Consider the following 20,325-nt stretch of genomic DNA (forward strand, 5'->3'; position numbering starts at 1 on the left):
TGTATCATGTACTGTTACTTACTTACATGACATGCTTAGTTTCAAGAGGAGAGATTTGAAATGTCACACCAAAATGTGAGGCCACAAGATAACCACTTTGAAAGGAACAGAACTTTGTAGCTATTAACCGCATAGAACAGCTTCAGCTATCCTAAATCTTAATAAAACACACAAGATGAGCAAACACAGAAGTCATATTGCATGTAAGAATGAGGGGATGGAAACAATGTTTGTGAGAATGAGGGAATGTGCTGAGGGTAAATGACTAACAGCTAGCTCTGAAATTAGGTTAAGTACATGCACAGATATACATACAACTAAAGGAACAAAAACATCTCAGTGACATATACTATACAGATAAAAATAGTGCCTCAAACACACATGGCTCACAGAAAAAACATTTATGTCAGTTTAGAGGGATCCTTCCTACCCCCAAACACATTGTACTGAAGCATGATGGTAACATTCAGTCTTTTAAATTAAGACAAAACAAGTTGGAGCCTTCACTCTCAAACAAAAAAAGCAGCAGCTACAAAAGTAAACTAAGTTGATTAGTGATAACATCATAGCATTTACATACAGGACAAGTGCACAGAAAAGATGAGGTCTCTTGCCCTTGATAAAGAAACCAACTACCCAACTATGAAAAATAAAGCAGAATTATGCATTCATGGTACAGTAGAGCACATCAAACCAGAATATGTGATGCATACTCGAGAAAAAGTTTCAGAGAATAGATCAAATTCAAATAACTTCATAGAAAATAAGTTTTATTTGGCTTCTTTCACACACTCTTTTAAAAACAAAAGCACATTCATACAGTTTGCCTCTCCCAGGGAACGTCTGGAATTGCTCATACAAAGCCATTAATAATAAGGCAAAAGGTGCCTTTGAAATCATTTCAGACACGTTGCATTTGGACCGTAAAGCATCCAAAGTTATTTATTGTCAGATTTTAAGTTGGAAAAACATGTTTCGGGTGTTTCTTGTCTAATTCACACAATTCTCCCACACAGGGAAGAGGGGACAGACCTTGCAACACAGAACTGGAAAACCAATGGGCAATACTCATTTCAAGGCAGAGCTGAAGACAGGTTCTCTGCTTCATTGGAAATTAAAGAAGGAAAACAACACAACTAAGTAACTTTCTCCTTTCAAAAGCTCTACAACAGAAATGATCCAATGCTGTTTTAAAATGACAAATCAGCCATTGGTAGTGAAAGAGTGGTTGCAGAGGGCACTCTCTTCAGATGCTTCTCGTGTTCAGGTTTGTCTCCTGTTGGTAGTGACTATGGAATTTGTTTCTTGCTGCTGCTGCTGCTTAAACACTTCAGGAAGAGGAGTAAACACACCTTGGGCTTTTCACACATCACGAGAGGTATTAACCCATCAAGTAGCCCCTACAGAATAAAATTAAGTTAGGAAAAAAGTTAGCAATGAAAGGCAGGACTTCCTCAAAGCACAAGGGACTTTGTCATGGCTTTATGATTTTTGGTTATCAGTATTCCACATCACATCATGCAGTGTACTGGGAGTTAAACAGCAAATGCTTTAGTTCCGAGTACCTGTCTGAAAGAGAAGAAGAACTACGCCCTTAAACCGTTGACAGACTTACAGTATGAAAACAAAAGCCTCAGCCTGCCAAAACACTCTTCCCATGAAGGCTATTTAAAACAGTACATCCTGCACAAGGTACACACCAGCCCATTAACTACACATTCCTTCCTCACTTAATTTCTTTAATGAACCCTGAAAACGCATCAGATTGCTCTCAGTTCAGCTCCAGCAATTGTTTAGAATTTCTGAAGCCCAGGTTACACCTTTTGAAAGCTGCTTTATGTGTACTACACAACTGCCAGTGTTAAGACATTCAGTAGATCCTGACATCCCCTGCCACTGAACACAATTCTGGGCTCTTTTTCTCTTCAACTCCTCTGAAGCCTTGCTTCTTTACAGATTTTAAGAACAACAACTGTCACAACATATATAATCAATGAAACAATACATAGCAGGTTGTTATCCAGCAACCAAGGAACCCAACACGTCTGCATTATGAAACACATTTTCTTAATACACATACAGAGTAAACAAATATTTAAGAAAGAAGTGATAAATGACATTACGAAGTCAACACCTCACAGAGCTACTCCAGAAATCAATTATTGGTACCTCTAAACTCCTGGTTTCAGCTATTCTAAACAAAATAGAAAGGTCTTTGAATTTGGATGTATCAAAATGTCATGCATACTGCTTCAGTGTTACGTTCAGTTTTGCAGCAACAGAGAAAAAAACCCACATCACCTTTACTTTAGGTCTGTCTTGGATACTTCTGAAAACCCATTACACTGCAGTCAGTATTTTTAGTTACAACCTTTCACATACCTTGTCAACATAAACTACTCATCTGCCATATTCAGTCTAACTGAAAATTAATTACAACTCATACTCACTGATCCTATCATCTGACTTACCAGGATCTGCCACCTCTTTGAACCACAGCACAATCTTAGAGCAGTTGGGCCCAAAAGTTTCCCACTTTGTTTGCTTCAAAAAAGCACTGAAGAAAAGCAATCTACAGCCAAGGTCCAGATGTTTACAACACCTGGTTTTATTTCCTGCTACCCATACATTCATTATTGGCGCCACAAAATAGAAGAAAAGCAGAGAGAGTATTAAGCCACTTACGGTAATTTCATCCTCATGAAAACTCTGGCCATGAAGAAGCTCAAAAGCACGCTGACAAATCCAATGAAGAGCAGGAGAAACCTATTCAGCTTGGGGATATTTGGTGCATTGGATCGATCCAAAATTATGAAGCCTAAGCCACCCATTGTGAACAGGAAGCTAGATGCGAGCCCTTCCATTATATATTGTCCATTTACTCTAAGGAGAAGAAAAGGGAGAGGGGAAAAGGTAGGAGGTTAGAAGTTAGAAAAAGCTTAGATTTAAAGTAACTATTTGTATTTCAAAATGCAGCTACTCGACTTGCTTTAGCAGCCATACACAAGATGATTATGCTGGCTGACTTCCTAACAAAGTAAATTCAGAAAATTTACATTACACAACTACATTAACACTTCTGAATTTAATTTATCTCCTCCACTAATAGCCTGCAAAGTGACCAGTCAAGCACATGATGGCTTTATGCACAGTAGTGTATATTATTGGATACTATGCAAGCTCATCAGCTTACAGAAATATCTACTCCAAAAGTAGCACCAGCTTTCACAGATGGCTCAAGGTACGGAGCTGGGGCCAACAAGCTCTCCAAATCTTATTTCCACCGTGATGTTCTGTGGCAGCATGTGAACAACACCTGCAGGTTCCAGCACACAGCAGAAGCAGCTCCTGCCTGCAGTGTTTTGCTACACGCACGTTGGGCGTGCAACTGGAACTTCTGCATGCAATAATAACTAAGCCTTTTTCTAGTACTGTAATCAGCAATACCAGCAACTTCACAGACATGGTACAACTGAAACCGTTATGTATGTATGCTAATACTGAAATGATAATGATCAGTTTTGCCACAGACCCTCAAAATCGTCAATTCCATCTTCTCTCATGTTGTTTCCACTCATCTGTACTAAAGTGCTACCAATTCCCTGCAGGAGCCCAATGCGTGCACACAGCAACAATCCAGCCCAGTCCGAGTCGTACACTACATCCAGCTCAAATCAAAGTTCATACATGAAGTACGACACAGACTTACAGAATGGTTTTGGTAGTTCTAAAAAGTAAATAAAAACACAACACTGTGGTTCCCTCCCCCAACAGAAAAAAAAATAACAAGTATAGGTTTAGTATTTTCAGACCAATTCCTGACTAAGCAGTTTCTTGCTTATTTTCAGTAATAGATCATAGAATCACAGAATGGCCTAGGTTGAAAAGGACCATACTGATCACCAAGGTTCAACTCCCTTGCTATTATGTGCAGGGCCAACCACTAGACCAGGCTGCCCAGAATGCAAACAGGCTGAGAGAGGACACCATTATGTATTTGTATGCTATGTATTCTCACCCTCAGGCACAAGACTCCCAATTACATTAGAGGCTAAAAGGTCAGATCTTCAATTTTCGTGGAGATTATGTCTCCATACTAAAAAACTCAACTTTAATGGCAAACATATAGAAAAAATAAAGTAGTACCAGATCAAAATATATTCCTTACCAAAATATTCAGTCCTAAAAGCTTTGGAAAGATCTAATTTTTCTAGTTTTTCCTGGATTTAAATGCCTTTTTTTAGCTTAGATTTGCAAACCACAGGCCAGACTTCAGACAGGCCCAGCCTTTCACAGAGCTGAAGGCAAGCTGGCACAGCTCCATATGCAGAGCTCCTTCGTACGTGTTTGTGTATGTGCAGGGCGCTGCTCCCACCTGTAGGCCAAGAAGGCCACCGGCCGCTGATGCCCATGTTCATCCGTCATCGAGCCCACGCTGGGGGGCTCCACGATCACATCGTAGATAATTCCTGCGAGGAAACAAACAAACAAACAAACACGGCGTCAGCTTGGAGTCTCAAGCGGTAACGAGCGCAAGGCTGAGAGCTGACAGGAGGTCAATGCATTCTGTCGCCCGCTCGGCGCCGGAGGAGCTTCCCGGCACGCGGGTATTTCTGCAGGCCGCCCCGCCGCGGCCTCCCCTCGAGTCGTGCAGCGGTACCTCCGGTGATGAGGAAGTACGACACCACCACCAGCGCGTAGACGGTCATGGCGGAGGGCATGTGAACCCATCCCGGCCGCTTCAGCTTGATGTTGGGGCACTCGAGGACGGCGAAGGGCAGCCGGAACAGCGTCTCCATGGCGGCGGCTCGGCCCGAGCGACAGTCTCGCGCCGCCGGACGCTTTGCTCACACGAAGGCGGAAACGGAAACCTAGCCGGGTCCTGGCAGGGGCAAGTAAGGAGAGAGAAAAAATGATAAAGCCGACAAAATCACCCCAAAGCGACGGGAGCGCTGTAACGTAAGATATTCTCTACAGACACTTTTGACGTGCAAAAAACATCCAGAAGCTCAAGCCGCTCCTCGGAGGGTCACGACCCGCTTTACTCACCTGCCAGGGCCTAGCAGCCCTGACGTGTCGCTGCCGGGTAGAGGGGAGGGCGCACAGCGGAGCGGGCGGAGCTTTGCCCGCCGGACAGGCCGCGCGGGGGCAGCAACGCTCCGCGCACGCAGCGCCCTCAGGGTGGGCGAAGCCGAACACTCGGCGGCCGCGGGCAGGGGGAGAGGGGCCCGAGCAGTCTCAGCTGAGCCCACGGAGCGACTCCCCTCGCCCCACAAGGAGCCGTCCATCCCCCACCGTTGGGAAGAATCTCCGCAGCGGTACGACGGTCAAAGGTTTCTGACTCTTAAATAGAGGCCTATGACGTTTTTAATTCTTCCTCCAGCCTTCCATCTTTCACAGAGCCCTCTGCCTGCCCTACTTAAAGCACAGCACCGAAGTTCCTACTAGCGCAGGAAGGCAACAGCTTAATAAAATTTTAACCGTGTAAACTAACTATAGTAACAACACCTAAAAACGTCAGGGCATTTAAAGGTAGCTCTTAAAGCAGCCTCTAACGAGCTGCAGCCTTCAGAAGGAATTTCAGCATGACCTGATGAGACACAAAGGCCTCATACAATGATGAGTTGCATACAACTGCTACGCTGATCCGCTTTGAGAATAGCATTGTAATGAGTTTGGGCACTGAAGAAATGAATGTCTGGGGCACAGCAGGCTCTGCCCTGTGCAGTGTTGGTGTGCAGCATCACAGCCACCTCCTTCACTCAGAGGCAATGCTGACCAAGTGGTGTGGGCTTGCAGATCCCAACGCCCCAACCTTGTTTTCCTCATGTCTCTTAGCTCTTTCCTGGAGCTTTCCTCCAAATCCAGATGTAGCTGCATCCGATGGTGTAGCAGACACAGCACTATCTTCAAGTCAGACAATCCCCCTCTACCCTCAGCTTCAAACAGCAGGAAACTGCAGGACATACTATGAAACCAATAACAAAAGAATTACCTTTGGCTTACTCTAGCTCTGTTCCTCTTCACCTGGCACTGTCTTTTAGCCTTTAGCCAGCTATTGTGCTTTTCTGCTTTAGACGTCCTCCAACCATTCCATGTACATCTGCTGCCATGTAAAAAGGGTTGTTCAGTTACCCCAGTCTGTCTCAGGACTGTGAGACAGAGCTGGGAGCCCTGTTCAAGCAGGCCTGCTTCACCCTCATGACTGCAAACAGCATTGTAGTGGTTTCTGTTGCATCAAAATCCATTTTTGCCTTTATCAAGCTGTGGGAAGCTCTTACCAGTTTTCACTGGCATGCTGAAAGACAAGACACCAGCAAAGTGGAACTTTCATTTATTGGGCAGAAAATACAAATAGATTTACTTTGACTTCTGGCTCTGTGCTTGTGCCTTCAACACCTTCACAACAATCTTCTGCTCCTCAATAAGGAAAGCCCTCTTGATTCTGGAAAGGAAACGCAACATCATCAGGACATGCATCTAATCAACTAAGAACACAAAAATAAGAAAGCTGCAATTACTTTAGCTGACTCCAATGCTCAGTGTTCTACGTGTGGTGTTAGCTCCATATTACTTTAAAAGAAGCTGTCAGTGTTCTTGCCAGCACCAAAAGATAGGAGCAGGGGCAGTGGCAGCATACACAGACAAGTATAGAGATTTGGGGAAAAAGCCCTTTTTTGTTTGCAAATGTAGGGTTGGCGCCTTGTAGGCAGATAGGGCAATGCTTGATGGCTTCACTAACTTAAAAGGTAAAAAGAAAAAAGCTGAAATCCTCAATGGCAAACTAATTGAACAGGTCTTAAGGTAAGAACTGCTGAGACCAGCCGGTCAGTTCTCTCCCTCAGAGCTACAGGAAAATCGACATCAATCTGGTCAGCAAAACAGTAACAGCTGCTCTCCCAGGATTAGAGCTTCTTCATCCACCAACAAACACCAGCAGGTCGAATCATGCCTGAACACAATTATTTCTGGAAGGCACGCAGGCCCACCATGTAGATGGATCTATGTGGTAGTCCTCATACATCAACAGTCTATTTGATGAGTTTGAGTTAAAAGCAAAAACAGCCTACCAGCAACGCTTCAACAGACAAAGCACAGAGAGCTGCCAGTTGCAGGGAAGGAGGTGCATTTTTAGGCGAAGACAGACACAGGCTCATCTCTTAAAAACTAACTATCAAGTTCACAGTGTTTGGGAAACACTCAAAAAACTGGCACTTAACACTGAGAAGGTATGCTAAAGATCTGCAGCTGTAACAACCCCTCTTCAGCAGCACCTAATGTGATTTAGATTAGAACTCACAGAAGAGGAAAAAAAAGAGGCTGGCAGCATTTGCACTACAGATGAAAAACTGGCATTACGCTGCTGACTCCAGAGATGCGCTTTGATTACCATTCACAGGGATGACATATTGTTTGTAATACACAGTATTCCTCAACTTTATCAAGGAAGTATACAGACATAGAGCTGTTACACCATCAAACTTCATTAAGGGGTGCCTAGCAGAAGTTACCTTAAAACATCACCTCATTAAGTCGCTTAAGATGCTGACAATTACATCAGTGAGTCCCAAACAATCAGAAAGAAGTCAGAAGTTAAAATGATCTTTCGCTAACATCTTTGCTTAAGACAGAGCAGAAGGACACAGGACGACAGAAGAAGAGAAACCTTTACTCAGTATAAAAATCCAGAATGATGCTCAACACCAAAGCATGGGTATGGTAGGAAACCACCAAGAACAAACTCTCTGTAGGAGTTCCAAACACAGGAACCAGCTCAAATCCCAAGAACAAAACTGCACACGGTGCAACCCTGTGCTTACCCCTCTATTCTACTATGACAGTGTCAGAAGAGCCTGCAAAATGTTTGGCCCACGCTACATAGACGCAGTACAACACAAAACTCACATTAAGTCACCTCAAGAGTAGAGTTAGTTTGCTGTAGGCTCACCTGTCACGGACACATTTAGCACACATGGAACCACCATAAGCTCTGCTGACGTGCTTCTTTGTCTTTGACAGCCTCTTAAGAACTTTAGGACGCACAGCGCGCACCTGTAAAAAGCAAAGATTGGAAGCATGTAGTAAGAAAGCCAACTTTGCTTTCTAACTTTGCTCCTAACTTTGGGTAACAGCTGTGTTATGAAAATAGGCTTGGATAGTTTGACTTCAAAAAGCAGCAGCAGCATCTAAAGCTGACTACTGAACAGGCAGGAGAAGTGACTGAAGCCATACGTAGTATCCGTGCTGCCTGCAGCATTCCAAAGCTGATTTTTTTCATTCCACAGCTTTTGGAATACATTTAAAGTTTTTATAACCTCTTATTAAAAACAATCATCTTCATAAGGATAGAAGCCGACTGAAAATAAGACATGACTCAAACATCCTGATCTGCCATTCAAAGCAACAGCATTAAATCGGGAGCAAAAAAGTTTGGGAATAAAATAGCACATTAAAATACAAAAGTCAGTCCTTTTTTCCTGAAGATCAGAGTCAAAGGAGACTTGTGGCTTTTGAACATCTGCCTAGTATATCAAATTCTAAGTTTTAGCCCTGCTACAGATTCATCTAGATCTAACTTGAAACAACTGCAGCCAGCTAAAAGTGAACTCACACAAGTTCAGATAACAGCAATGAGAACCACAAGCATTAAAAAAAGCTCTTGTTCCTTAAGCTTCCAAACCCTGCTCTACCAGCTCCACCTTGCAATATTCCAATGGGAAAATTTCAACAAAAGGCTGTTCTTGAATTCATGAGGAAACAGACACCTAACGAGAAAAGGATCTTAGCATTAAAAAAAAAAAGAAATTATTGCCCAACTCTTATGCCAGCAACCCTAAGACTTACACCACGAAGTCGTCCTGGGCATACACCACATGCTGACTTCGGTGCCTTCCCTACTTTCTTGGTGTAGAGGTAAACAATCCTGTTTCCAGGTGTTCGGGACCTGAATGGCAGAAAAACAGTCACTGTAACAACCAAACTGTAAGCTTAATTTTCTTCACCAAAAATTCCCTAGCAAGTGGGGCTTACTTACAGCCTGGTCTTGTTGGAAGCTGTGTTGTAGGATAACCTACGGCGGTAGGTCAGGCGCTGAACCATTTTTCACACCTAAATTAGGCAAAAACAAAGCAGCAACGGTTTAAGAGCTCGATCCCCGAATGGAAGTTCACAGACCACAGCATCATCTGCACTGAACCACTGAGCCTGAAAGCTGCGCTGAAGCGAACATGGCGCTCCCTTCCCCTCTCTCAAGTGACAACCGCTGCAGCAGTGCCGCTCCGGACCCAGCCCGGTGCCCGTTCCCGGCCCAGCCCGCCGCGGCGCTGGCAGCAGAACAGGCACATCGCTACCAGACAAGAGGACGCCGGCCCGGTGGCGGCTACCGACCCACAGCAGCACTCCGGCCGCTAGGCCGCAGAGGCCTAGGGCGGCCCCGTTCCTCCGCCCGCCCGAATGCGGCCGGCGCCGCCCCGGCTTCTCGCCACAGCCATACGCGGAGCCCCCGGGGCCGCCCTCAGAGCTCGCCGGCCCACGGATGGCGGCGGATGGACGCCGATAGGCGCTGGAGGCGCGCAGTAGCCCGCCGCCATACCTGGCGCCGCCGGATCCGGAAGAGGAAGCGGAAGTGCCCGGTCGAGGTTGAAATAGTGGCGCTCCGGAACCCGGAAGGAATAGAGGCGCGCCTGGCTGAGTGCCGCCATGCTGTACGGAGGCGGAGTTGCAAGGGCGCCGCCATGTTGAAGGACTACGGGGCGTGTAATGCGGGAGGGGCTGGGTACGGCCCAAAGAGCCCTGGAGCACCGGCCTCACTGCTGCTACGCACGCTGTACCTACAGGATGCAACGTTTCTTGCCTCTTACCTCTTTTTCTTTGAGGTGTTGCAAGGACGCACAGCTTTTGGCAGCAGGGCGCTGTAGCCCGGCAGGACCGTCCCCAAAGGTCACGCACCTGAAGTACACACAGCTGTGCACTGCTCTCCCACTGCAGCCAGAGAGCTGCACATAAAACATGCAGAACCGGACACCTTCATTAGCTGCCTCAGCTTTGCTTTTGGAGAGCAGCGCACGCTCAGAACCCTTTGATGTGTACTACTGGCCTTATTTATGGATTCGTAGCTCGCAGATCACTGCACCGCATCCTCCCTGTTTTCGATCTGTGATTATTTTTGGGGGGTAATTATTGACTCTTTTTAAGTGCAAATTATGGACACCAGAATTTTTCTAATTCACGAAGGAAGAGGAAATATGTATGAACTAGATTTTAGGGTATGCTTAAAATTGGAGCGTATTTCAGACAACAAGTACGTTTCAGAGCAATTAGAGTCTTTAATATGAACTTTCTAGGCCCCGAACCCTGAGGGGAATAAGAAAGCCAATTAAACTACATTAAATAATCGTGCCTACATATAAAAGTGGGACAGAATCCCATTGTTGAAAGAACAACACTATTAAATGACGATCGAACAGTTTGGTTGAGATGCTGTAAGTGCAACAGGTTACCACATTTTATTATTGACCACTTTATTACTGAACAACAGTATTGATATTTTTGGAGCTTACCCAACTGGGGCTCTGATCTTGACCGGTTTGGATTTAGAAGCTGGCACTTAAATGCCAGCAGCTCACTGCCGGTGATGCTCTGCCCTACTTTTTCAATCATTCTCAGTTTCTTTCATAAGAGGAACAGGGCTGTCAGGCAAGTCACTTGCGAGAGCATCTAGAAATGTTAGTTTTATGACAGCTGGTTTAGTGAGATCTAGTGTGGGGATATTTGAAGGAGGAGCTCACTAAGCCCACTTCTTATGGACCAGTGCTAGTCAAGTGGCTCTCCCGTATTCTGTGCTACTCCTACTTCTTCATAGGACCAATCTGCCTCTTAGGGGAGCAGGTTTTTCCATGTCCAGATCTTTTCACTGACTCCTCCTGCACCTTCTTCTTTCCTTGGATACAAGGAAGAGGATGGAATAGCAAATGCATGGCCCACCATCTTGGAAATGGACCAGTGGCAGCTATAAAAAGCATTTTTTCCCTGCTAGGAATGTGGAAGCATAGGGCCTGTGGATGCAGCCTTTTTCCTTAAGAAAGCATGAGGTTTCCAGGGTGTATTTGCTTACTGTCAGTGTGAAACCAGAAAACTCTTTTCTGCCAAAGATGACTGGAAAGATAACCACCTCTGGTGGCAGATTAGCAGTGTGTAGCGTTTGCACAGGCCAGCCAGTTGTCACTATGTTCCATTTAATGTACCAAAGAGGTTGCGTTGTTCATAGTTTAAGACCATTTCTTGCTACGTTGACCATCCTTGCTTTCTTTTTCACACAGTTCTCTCCTTACCTTCCTTTCCTCTGAAAATCCCTGTCTATGTACATAACCATTCACATCCTCGCATGGAAAAGTCCATTTCAGTAAAAGCACAAGTGCCAACATGGGTAAGGCTTGACGAGCCTGGCTGGGCCTCTGAAAATCCTCATTCTTTACTTTTGTGACCCTCCTGCCTCCCTTTCAGGGATCTCCCATGCCCTGCTAGAACTCCTGTTCCAGCAGCCTCTTCCCACGGATCCCTATGCTTCAGCAGCCTCTGCAGTCCTAGGGGCTCTCCTGCATCATAAGCTTCAATTTAAAGAGAACTGATGGTTGTCACCTTTATTTGCCCCTGTCCTGTCTATGTCCAGTCAGCGTCGTAGATTGGCGAATCCTCAAAGGCAGAGGAAGAAAAGCAAGCCCGTGTGCGAGCACATACTGGGTACCAAAAGAGAGAAATAAAGTGCTGGCAGAGGGATGTACTGCTCCTGTTAACTCTCAGCCACAATACATTTTTTTGAACAGCAGTAGGTATGTCTTTCAGAAATGCCTCGTTTTAAATTAGAATCCAACCCTGTGCGCTGCTCCAATACAAACAGCAGGAATGGGTCTTGAAATGAGGAAAGAGAGCAAGAAGCCATGCAAATGTACCGGATGTACCAGGAGCCGACTGAAACGGAGCACAGAGGAAGAAGTCCTGTGGTCCATTGTCTCTCCTTCCCCCTTAAAAATCACATTATCTTTCCTTGTTAAATACGTGGCATGTGTCACAATGATGATATTCATTTATATCAATGTAACCTTTCACAACATGGACCTGTGCAAATTACTTTACAAGAAACTGTAGTTCATTTCCATTTCAGTGGAGCTTGTTAAACAAGCAAAATTATTTTGTAGCAAAGGGAAAAACAATTTAGTGGAATGCACTCCGAGCATAGAAAGCACATAACATCATATTTGGGTTGAAACTTTTTCTGTCAGAAATGTCATAACCCCGTAAGAAAGAGAATTAAAATCCCGTTATTTTAATTTACATCTAGCCACGAGATAAGTAAAGTTATCATTGAAATTCTAATTAAATAGGATGATTGACTAAGGTAGGACATCAAAGAAGAGAAGTGAATATGATAAGTCAAAGTCTTATTAATTAGTCCGCGTGGAAGAAATTCCAGGGACGTCAAGCTGAGGCTGCTGCAAGGAGAAAAAAAGCAGACAAGAAAATGTGTGTTTCTTTGAAGTTAGGAACTGAGATAGTGATGGAGGTAATTGTGTCTGACTGGATCCAGTAATGAAGAGCCGTAAATCAGACCTAGGAATCGGAGGAAAGATTCCAGTAACGAATGTGGCTGCCCCCCTGCTGCGAAGAAACAGAATGCAGAGCTGACTAATTGACCCAGTCTATCTCCCAGTAGCTCTCTGTTATTATTTATTAATTTTTAATTTCTGAATTATTTACGTTCTGGGAAATTATTTTTGACAGCCTGTTAGGCGTGCCAAAGTTAATGGAGGATGAAAGGACCGGTACTAGAATTAGCAGGGATGTAGTCACAGGCTACTGAATTTAATGATTTTGGAAGGGAAAATTGATTTCACACAGCGTGTCACTTTATACTACTTTAGGGATACACCAGCTATTTGATTAATTGAGGAATAACCAACTCAAAGTATATTTGAAGTGTAAATGAATCACAGTGCTCAGCTGTTTATTTTTCCCCTTTTCTGATGAGAACACTGAGTTTGCTTAAAGTTGCTGATTAAAACCAATACAGGTAGGCTCCGTGCACACACCTGCTTATTTTCCCTTGCCTTTAAAAAAAAAATATCTCGCCATCTGGAGGAGACGTGTAATCCTCCTTTCCACTTGGGATGGAGCTGGTCCTTCCCACACAAAGCCTAATTAAACAGTCTTTGTGCACACTCCCTTCCCCCTGCAGAAGTCTCTAGGAGGAGCACAGCACCCAGCCTGTGGGCAGAGCACGTGCAGAGACGTGAAGTCTATGTGCATTCTCCCAGCTGCATTTCATCTCGTCCCTGAGGTGAGGGAGCGGTCCGTGGCCCACCGCATTTCCCCCGTAGGTCCTCCTGGTGCAGCGGTGTTATGCTGGTCCGCCCATCCATCCTACAGAGCGATGATAAAATAAAGGGGCTCTTGGTAGCTCTTCTTTGCTGTGTTTCATCCTCGGTGCCAAATGCAAGCTAAATCCTGTCTGCTGCTCACGTCTAAGCCTTCTGGCCCTCCGGGCATCAAGGGCACGGAGGCAGTCTTTTCCCAGAAATGTGTATAATGCCACAGGCAGTTCACATCTCCAGAAAGATTCATACTGGAAATGTCTCCCAAGTTACTCGAGATGAGAGCATCTCTGCTCCTTCCCGTGAATGGAAGCTGCTTGAAGCAAGCCGTGCAGCTGCCTTTCTCCTGTGCTGCACAGAGGCTGTGCGTTTGGTGCCTGAAACGGGGATCAAAGTGGCAAAGTGGCTCTCTGGCATGGCTTCCTGTGGCAGGCTTGGATAAATAACAATTAAGGACGGCGCAATCAGTCACTGGACGCTGGTTAACTTAATTTTGGGTGTCTGTAATAGAGTGTCTTCTTGTGGCCTTACAAGACCTCCCAAACACATATGCAAGCTAGTTACCTAAGTGCTAGTCCTAATGGGCCCAAGGCCAATTTTCTCAGCTTGAAAATGAGAGTAACTTATGTTACTACCTAAAAGAAAACCTCAAGCCTTGTCTGGAAAGAAATATTTTGTTATTTGCACTGAAAGAGTAGTAAACACTAAATACAATGAGTGGTTACTACTCTTCACAAAGCCGTCCACCACAAGAAATGACTCCAAGCCTTCTGCTATACATTTAAACAGTCCCCAACAACAGGTGAAAAGGATAGACTCCATTTCTATTCCAATGAACAATAAAACTGCTTTGAATGTATGGGAACCAAACTATTGAGTGAGAGATGAAATATCTAAGGTGGCATTCTGGACATTTTGCTGTGGATTTGCCCCTTAAAATACAAAGAATTCTCATGGAAAATATTGACCGTATTGAGGTGAGGGGAGAAGTAAGGAATAATGAAAAGTCAACCACGCATCTGTGTATCCTTATAATATATACCCGTGTTCATGATTTAAAGATAGATGAAGAGGTACAAGAAGGTTTTGCTGCTTAGGTTCTATAAGGGTTTATAATTCATTTAAACGCTTCCCTAAGGTTGTTTCTCTGAGCACTTCAGGAGCACCAGGAACATTTCTTTGAGATGTTTTACTCACAGGAACACGTAGGCTAACCTGCTTCTTCTGTTACCTTTTGGATTATACCAGTGGCAATTAACAGAGTGTTAGGGGAGATGTGTGACCTGTGGCCTCTGCTCTTGGGATTGCTACTTGATCATTTTTTCTGTCAGCATGTGTAGACTAGACTGGCTCCCAGAACAAAAGCCTGAATCTCCTGATGAAGATGATGCAGCATGCTCTGCTGTGGGGTACTGAAATGAATCCGCCACAGAGCTGGATTCTCCCTGTTTCAATATTAAAACAAAGGGAGTATGCTTTCAGCGCAGCACCCTGGGAATTCAGCTCATAAGTCCAATTAACGACAACTAATTCCCTGTACTGCATATTTACCCCTAAGAGTTGGCTAGATATAATAAGTCATGCATTTTGCATTTAAGCTTCTAATGCCCAGAGGATAACAAAAATCTATCCTGATCACTTTTTATTTTCATCACATGAAGAGAGAAGAAAGCATCCTTCCTTCCCCCTTCTGTTAAGCGTACACATATTATGGCACGACATCTATGAAAAAAACTGCCTCCTGCCTTCTCTCCGTTGCTCCATACCCTTCTTCTACATAAATGCCTCCTTTGAGAAGGCGAAAAGGTAACCCAACCCGTTTGGATGCATCTTTTGTATAGATTAATCCACCCTGAGGCCTTATTCACCCTGTTACAATGATCTACTGCTAACTCACTGAACCAAGACTACAGTCCTTTAATCTGTAAGGCTGTGTTGCCTGCAGTGCATGGTCCACACACACTGGTTTTCACTACAGGAGCTATCAAGGTAGTGCCCTGCTGCGACAATGAACACATTTTAAAAGCTGTAACCTACTGTAAATGGTAATGACCGTGCTATAGCATGCTAAAGATTAGGCAAACACTTGCAATGATTGGAATGATCTTCTGGAACTCGATTTTGCTTACCATTTAAGCTAGATCTGAACCAAACCCTCTAATGATAAAAGCCCAGCATGCTATTCCACGTGGTAAATGCAAAGGGGGGAGGAAAGAGAGAGAGACCATATGCGTGCATAAGGCTGTGGATATTCTTAGTTAGGCACAGTCTAATTGTATCTTAACAATTAGGAACACACTGAAATATCTAGCTAGGTGCCTGCATACCCATTTGCTGGTGGTTAACAGAAAAAAATAAGGTCTGTTGTTACCGTATACATCTATATTTATGAAGAAGTTTTGTAACAAGGAAATAACGTCGGATAGCAGAAGGTCTCCATGGTTGAAAGAAATGTGGGAGAAAAAGGAAACGGTTTGAGGAGAAAACAACAGAGCGTATTAAAACAGAAAGCATGTTACACTGCTTGATAGCAACACAAAATGTGACGCTGTGCTAAAAGAAACGCCTGGATGAATGTTTGGTAGCTGTGCCTGCAGAGCAGCAAGTTCTCTATCAGGCAGAAAGCAGCCCACAAAATATTTCTGCAACACTGCACTTTGCTGCGCGTGGCAAAAACGCCACGAGGTGTTATTTTTTCATAAAGCTGTGGTGAACTTGGCATGCGCTCGGGATCAGACGGTCTGTTCCTTATGTGAGATTCTGAGCTGAATACTCACAGATTGGAGGCCAAGGTTTTGGAGCGTCTCCCAGCCAGCTTCCTCCCAAGCTAGGCTTTCTACAGGTCCAGAGAGCAAAATGACTGCACGAGAACTGAGCTCTTAACATCTCAGGCTATCTGGCAACAAATGACCAAAGGTCCAATGGACTGGACCCTGGAACAGGGCTTTGTGCAGAGCAGCACAGTGCCTACACTTGCATAACTCCTCGCAGTCCAACTTCCCACTCACCGGAAAGCAGCAGCAGGCTGCAGCACTAATGATTCCTTCTCTTCTAAAGCCTCAAGACTTTATGTGCTTTGAGGAGATTGAAGATAAGCATTAAATTTTGATTAAAGGGACACTGCCAACTTATGTTAAGCTTAGAATTTAGGCTTTTCTAACAGGCAGGTGTAGGTGGATTGGAGCTTGTAAATATTTATTTGCAAACAGGGCAAGGGCAAATAGCTTTGAGCTGGGAAGAAAAGGCATCAACAATTATCTTGATTAGAAACACGAGTAACGTGGTCCAGACTAGTTTTCCTGCTGAGGGAAAAATAACTGCAGATGGGAGATACCGTATCATTTCCCAAATTTATCACAGCCTACCAGATAGTTTTGCTGTGTGAGAAGAGCTCTTTTGTTTGTTTGTTTCTTTGTTTGCTTGTTAATGTATTTCTGAAAATGATGCAGAGCCACAACAAAGTGCTGCTTCAGAGAACTGGCTGGGGACTGGAGGGAAAGGAAAGGCTTCCACAGGTAGACTGGAATGGGGACTAGGCTGCACCTGAGAAATACCTTTGCATCTGCTTTTGCTTTATAGGAATACCAATAGAAGGCCAAGATATCTTGAATCTGACATATGGTCCACAGCAGCTGACTGAGGACTGGCTGATTACTTTCTATGATCACAGAGATTTCCTGTAACTCATTTTGGCTATGTCGGAAGCCAGATCTGAACCAAATTTTCCAAGGAAAGAGCCTGAACTACAGCACCTTGCTGTGACTTTAATGTACACTAGCCCTATGTAGGAACAGGGCTACAGAGAATAGTTCCTTCTCAGAGAAATGACAAGAATGTGAACCCAGATCTTCATCTGATAAAAACCAGCTCCCCGTACAGAGCTATGCTCATTTATAATAGCCGAGGGTCTGACCCCACGTCCAAACAAACACGAGCTGCACTCCCTCAAATCTGCTGCTGCAAAGCTGTAGCTCAGCTTAATCTTGGCTAACCCAAAAACTGGGTTTCTGCTGCAGGTTCCTCTACTACCTCTGAAATATTCATTCAAACACGACCTTCAAGGGAACGTGACAAAGAAATCAAAGCGAAAAGCAACATTGGCTGTGATTTTGTTGTTCCCAGAGCACAACAGAGCAAAGCAGACCTCAGATAGCCAGCCCTGTGGCTTCAGATACATTTTGAGTACAAGACTAGTGCCTCCACCCATGGTGCGTGCAGCAGGTGAGAGGTGCTTGTCAGAGCTGTAGCATTAAGTATATATTATCGGTATAAGGGAGAATGAAATAAGGCCGTGCTACTGCATCAGAGATGATAGAGCTCAGAAGAGCTCTGGAACACAAATTGAAAACTACTTGTTAAACAAGGTTAATTTGTTCGTCTTCCACTGCATAAGATGGCTTCAAACACTTCTAAACTAGGTCATTTGGCTGTTCAGGAAATACATGGTGCTAGGCAGCTGTCTTCAGCAACAAGTTTATTGGAGAGTTTGATTGCATCCCAAAAGCATGCTAGATATTTCTGACCATATCAAAGAAAGCTCAACTATATTATCAAGGCACACTAATGAGGCGGTTTGTTTAATTGAAATACTTTAAGTTTCCATGTAGTACAGCATGAAAAAATCATTATTTTTATTAGATGAGCTACTCGTTAGCTGAAAATCTAAGTTACAAAATATCACAGTGTGAGATAATAAATACATTGTAAAATGCATTAAATCCAGGTTATTAAAAGGAGTTTCTATTTAAAATATATAGCCCTGTACTTTGAACATATCTCCAGAGTTAGGAATCAGGTCTGGTTCTTTGGAAAATACAGCCCAACCCAAAGGACCTCACTGCCCTCTCATTGAAATCGCTGTCAAAACTCCGATCCTTTACGACTTGGATAAATGACTTGATTATTCTGTATCATGATTCCGTCGTAGGAATTTTTGCTCACAGGAGCTAGAAGTTTTGGGACTTGCCCAAAGGGCCTGATCTTGGCCTTGAATTCATCGCTGCTCTGTTTGATGCAGTCATTAACAGTAAATCAGGAAGCACTTTATAGCCTGTTTTGTAGGGGTCAAATGTTTGTCTAAGTCAAATGTTTACCTAAAAGTGTAAGTCTTGGAGAATTTGTGAGTTATCTCTAAGATCATGCATCTTTAGCACTTTTCAGTCTTTTGAGGAAATCAGTTTGAGAAGTATACTGATCCTCTCAAGAAGTGGCAGTTGGAGTCCCTGATGAGTTTGAAAAAGGAAAATTGGCTGGAAGAGTATTCTAGAGACCATCCAGCCCTACTCCCCTTCACAAGGCAAGGTCAGCTGGAGCATGGTCCCTGCACCATGTCCAGTTGGGTTTTGAGTATCACTCAGTCTCTTCATTACAGTGTTTGACCATGGTTTATTTTTCCACCACCGTCTTTTCTATTTCAGAGCCTAGTGTGGGTCGTTAGCCTTCAGTTCTCTTATCGGTGGCTCCTTCCTACCTTAGTGCCACACACATGCCAAGAGATCCCTCTCACATCTCACTTGTGCTGCCTCCCTTTCCCCACTTGCTGAGGGATTAGCCCACAAAGCCCTGTGAAGGTGCGCTGATGGCACTGCTCTGCCATTAATCTAACTAGCACAGGTCACCATGGTTGTGTGGAAATACCCGCAAGGTTGTGCAGTAACTGCTTAATTCTTAAGGAGCTCTGGGCATATGTTCAGGTTGCCTCCTTGTGTTGGCAGTCGACAGTGTTGACACATCTTCACAGCGATTGCTCTCCCTGCTAGCCACAGCCAAGCCATCAATGCTGGATGCTGCCACCGAGCACACGTGGGCATGGGAGGAGGAGATGCAGCAGGGATGTGAAGATAGCCCCACGGCCAGCAAGCCAGGCGGAGGTTCAGAGCATGCAGATTACAGATGGTGCAATAATCTCACAACTGGCCAAATTCGGAGCCTAAGCAATATTTATATGGAGATGAGCGTACATGACAGGCTGCCAATGCACCAGCGAAGTGGGCCAGTACTGAGGAGTGGGCACATTGCCCCCGCACAGCCACCTGCTGAGATCCTTCACGCCAGAAATGCAAGTAATCCCAGGGAGGTAGGATGCCTGGGGGGAGGATCAAGTCCTTAGTTAAAACCAAAAGAACAAAAGCAAAACCCCAACCAAGCCCACGCCACCTCTTCATACGCCACTGTTGCTAACCTGCTGGCTACACGCTCTAGAGGTTTGAGCATAAGGGATGAGAGCTGCACCCCATGCTACTGCCCCACTCCTCATTTATGAAAACAGAATTTTCAGTATCTTTCTCTGAGTTGCGTGGCTTTGAATTATCTCTTGCTCCTCTCATTTCATGTGGGTTTTGTTAAACATTTTAGAATCCTTTCTTATTTTTTTTCTCTTTTCTTTTTTTTTTACTGGAGTCAACAGGGATGTGGCTGGCAGATTAGTATCACTGTTAGCTCTCTTTAATAGGGCTTTTCTTATCCCATGTAAGTAGAATAAAGAAGCTTCATTTGTTAGCTTAAAAAAATCAAGACTTTAATTCTTGATCATTGCTCCCACGAGAACCCACTTGGAGTTCTCTCATCATCTCTGATCATGTTGGAATTTATTTGTTTGCTATTCAATTTCATTTGCTTTCATAACTTCGGAGCACTAACAGGCTTCCAGACCCAGTGAAACAGAGGATGGGGCTTCAGCTGTGTTGTGTGAAGTCCCTGTAGCAATGGAAACTGCTACATGGCATTTTTGCTATACTCTCCCCTCCATAAAACCTGCACTTAAAGTGGATTAAAATTAACCGGCCAATGATTTTAATCATGGTAACAGCTATTCCATATGGCTCTTTCTTCTTGTGCATTATTTATTTGTTGTGGAGAGAAAGTCAGTCAACTGCTCAGATTTCAGACCAGAGAGATGCTTAATCTTGGATCAGTGCAGGAATCTTTATGGTTTCTAAACTTCTGTAGATGGCCACCT

The 20,325-nt window shown here is 44.3% G+C and overlaps 3 protein-coding genes across 3 annotated transcripts; 1 reads left to right on the plus strand and 2 right to left on the minus strand.

Moving 5' to 3' along the window:
- Positions 1-753: 753 nt before the first annotated feature.
- Positions 754-4,862, minus strand: OSTC (oligosaccharyltransferase complex non-catalytic subunit). The gene is made up of 4 exons (NM_001006442.2): positions 4,661-4,862; positions 4,376-4,469; positions 2,686-2,883; positions 754-1,400 (listed from the first exon to the last, which is right to left on the minus strand). Exons 1-4 carry the CDS (start codon positions 4,797-4,799, stop codon positions 1,382-1,384), a joined length of 450 nt encoding a protein of 149 aa, NP_001006442.1. The 5' UTR covers positions 4,800-4,862; the 3' UTR covers positions 754-1,381.
- A 240-nt stretch (positions 4,863-5,102) lies between these two features.
- On the plus strand, positions 5,103-11,297 carry LOC124418363. Its single transcript, XM_046940768.1, has one exon. The coding sequence runs from the start codon at positions 9,228-9,230 to the stop codon at positions 9,915-9,917; it is 690 nt and encodes a 229-aa protein (XP_046796724.1). The 5' UTR covers positions 5,103-9,227; the 3' UTR covers positions 9,918-11,297.
- RPL34 (ribosomal protein L34) lies at positions 6,319-9,621 on the minus strand. The gene is made up of 5 exons (NM_001281500.2): positions 9,593-9,621; positions 9,035-9,108; positions 8,845-8,944; positions 7,949-8,052; positions 6,319-6,445 (listed from the first exon to the last, which is right to left on the minus strand). The coding sequence occupies exons 2-5, from the start codon at positions 9,097-9,099 to the stop codon at positions 6,361-6,363; spliced, it is 354 nt and encodes a 117-aa protein (NP_001268429.1). The 5' UTR covers positions 9,100-9,108; positions 9,593-9,621; the 3' UTR covers positions 6,319-6,360.
- Positions 11,298-20,325: the final 9,028 nt, after the last annotated feature.

The sequence above is a fragment of the Gallus gallus genome, chromosome 4 (assembly GCF_016699485.2).
Source record: "Gallus gallus isolate bGalGal1 chromosome 4, bGalGal1.mat.broiler.GRCg7b, whole genome shotgun sequence".
Taxonomy (NCBI): Eukaryota; Metazoa; Chordata; class Aves; order Galliformes; family Phasianidae; genus Gallus; species Gallus gallus.

Coding starts and splice junctions, on each gene's coding strand:
- LOC124418363 (XM_046940768.1), top strand. CDS start 9,228: ATGGCGCTCCCTTCCCCTCTCTCAAGTGACAACCGCTGCAGCAGTGCC.
- OSTC (NM_001006442.2), bottom strand. CDS start 4,799: ATGGAGACGCTGTTCCGGCTGCCCTTCGCCGTCCTCGAGTGCCCCAAC. Junction 4,470..4,660: donor GTACTTCCTCATCACCGGAG/GTACCGCTGCAC, acceptor GTTTCCTCGCAG/GAATTATCTACGATGTGATC. Junction 2,884..4,375: donor GTGGCCTTCTTGGCCTACAG/GTGGGAGCAGCG, acceptor TCTTCTCCTTAG/AGTAAATGGACAATATATAA.
- RPL34 (NM_001281500.2), bottom strand. CDS start 9,099: ATGGTTCAGCGCCTGACCTACCGCCGTAGGTTATCCTACAACACAGCT. Junction 8,945..9,034: donor GCTTCCAACAAGACCAGGCT/GTAAGTAAGCCC, acceptor TCTGCCATTCAG/GTCCCGAACACCTGGAAACA. Junction 6,446..7,948: donor GCTAAATGTGTCCGTGACAG/GTGAGCCTACAG, acceptor TTTCCTTTCCAG/AATCAAGAGGGCTTTCCTTA.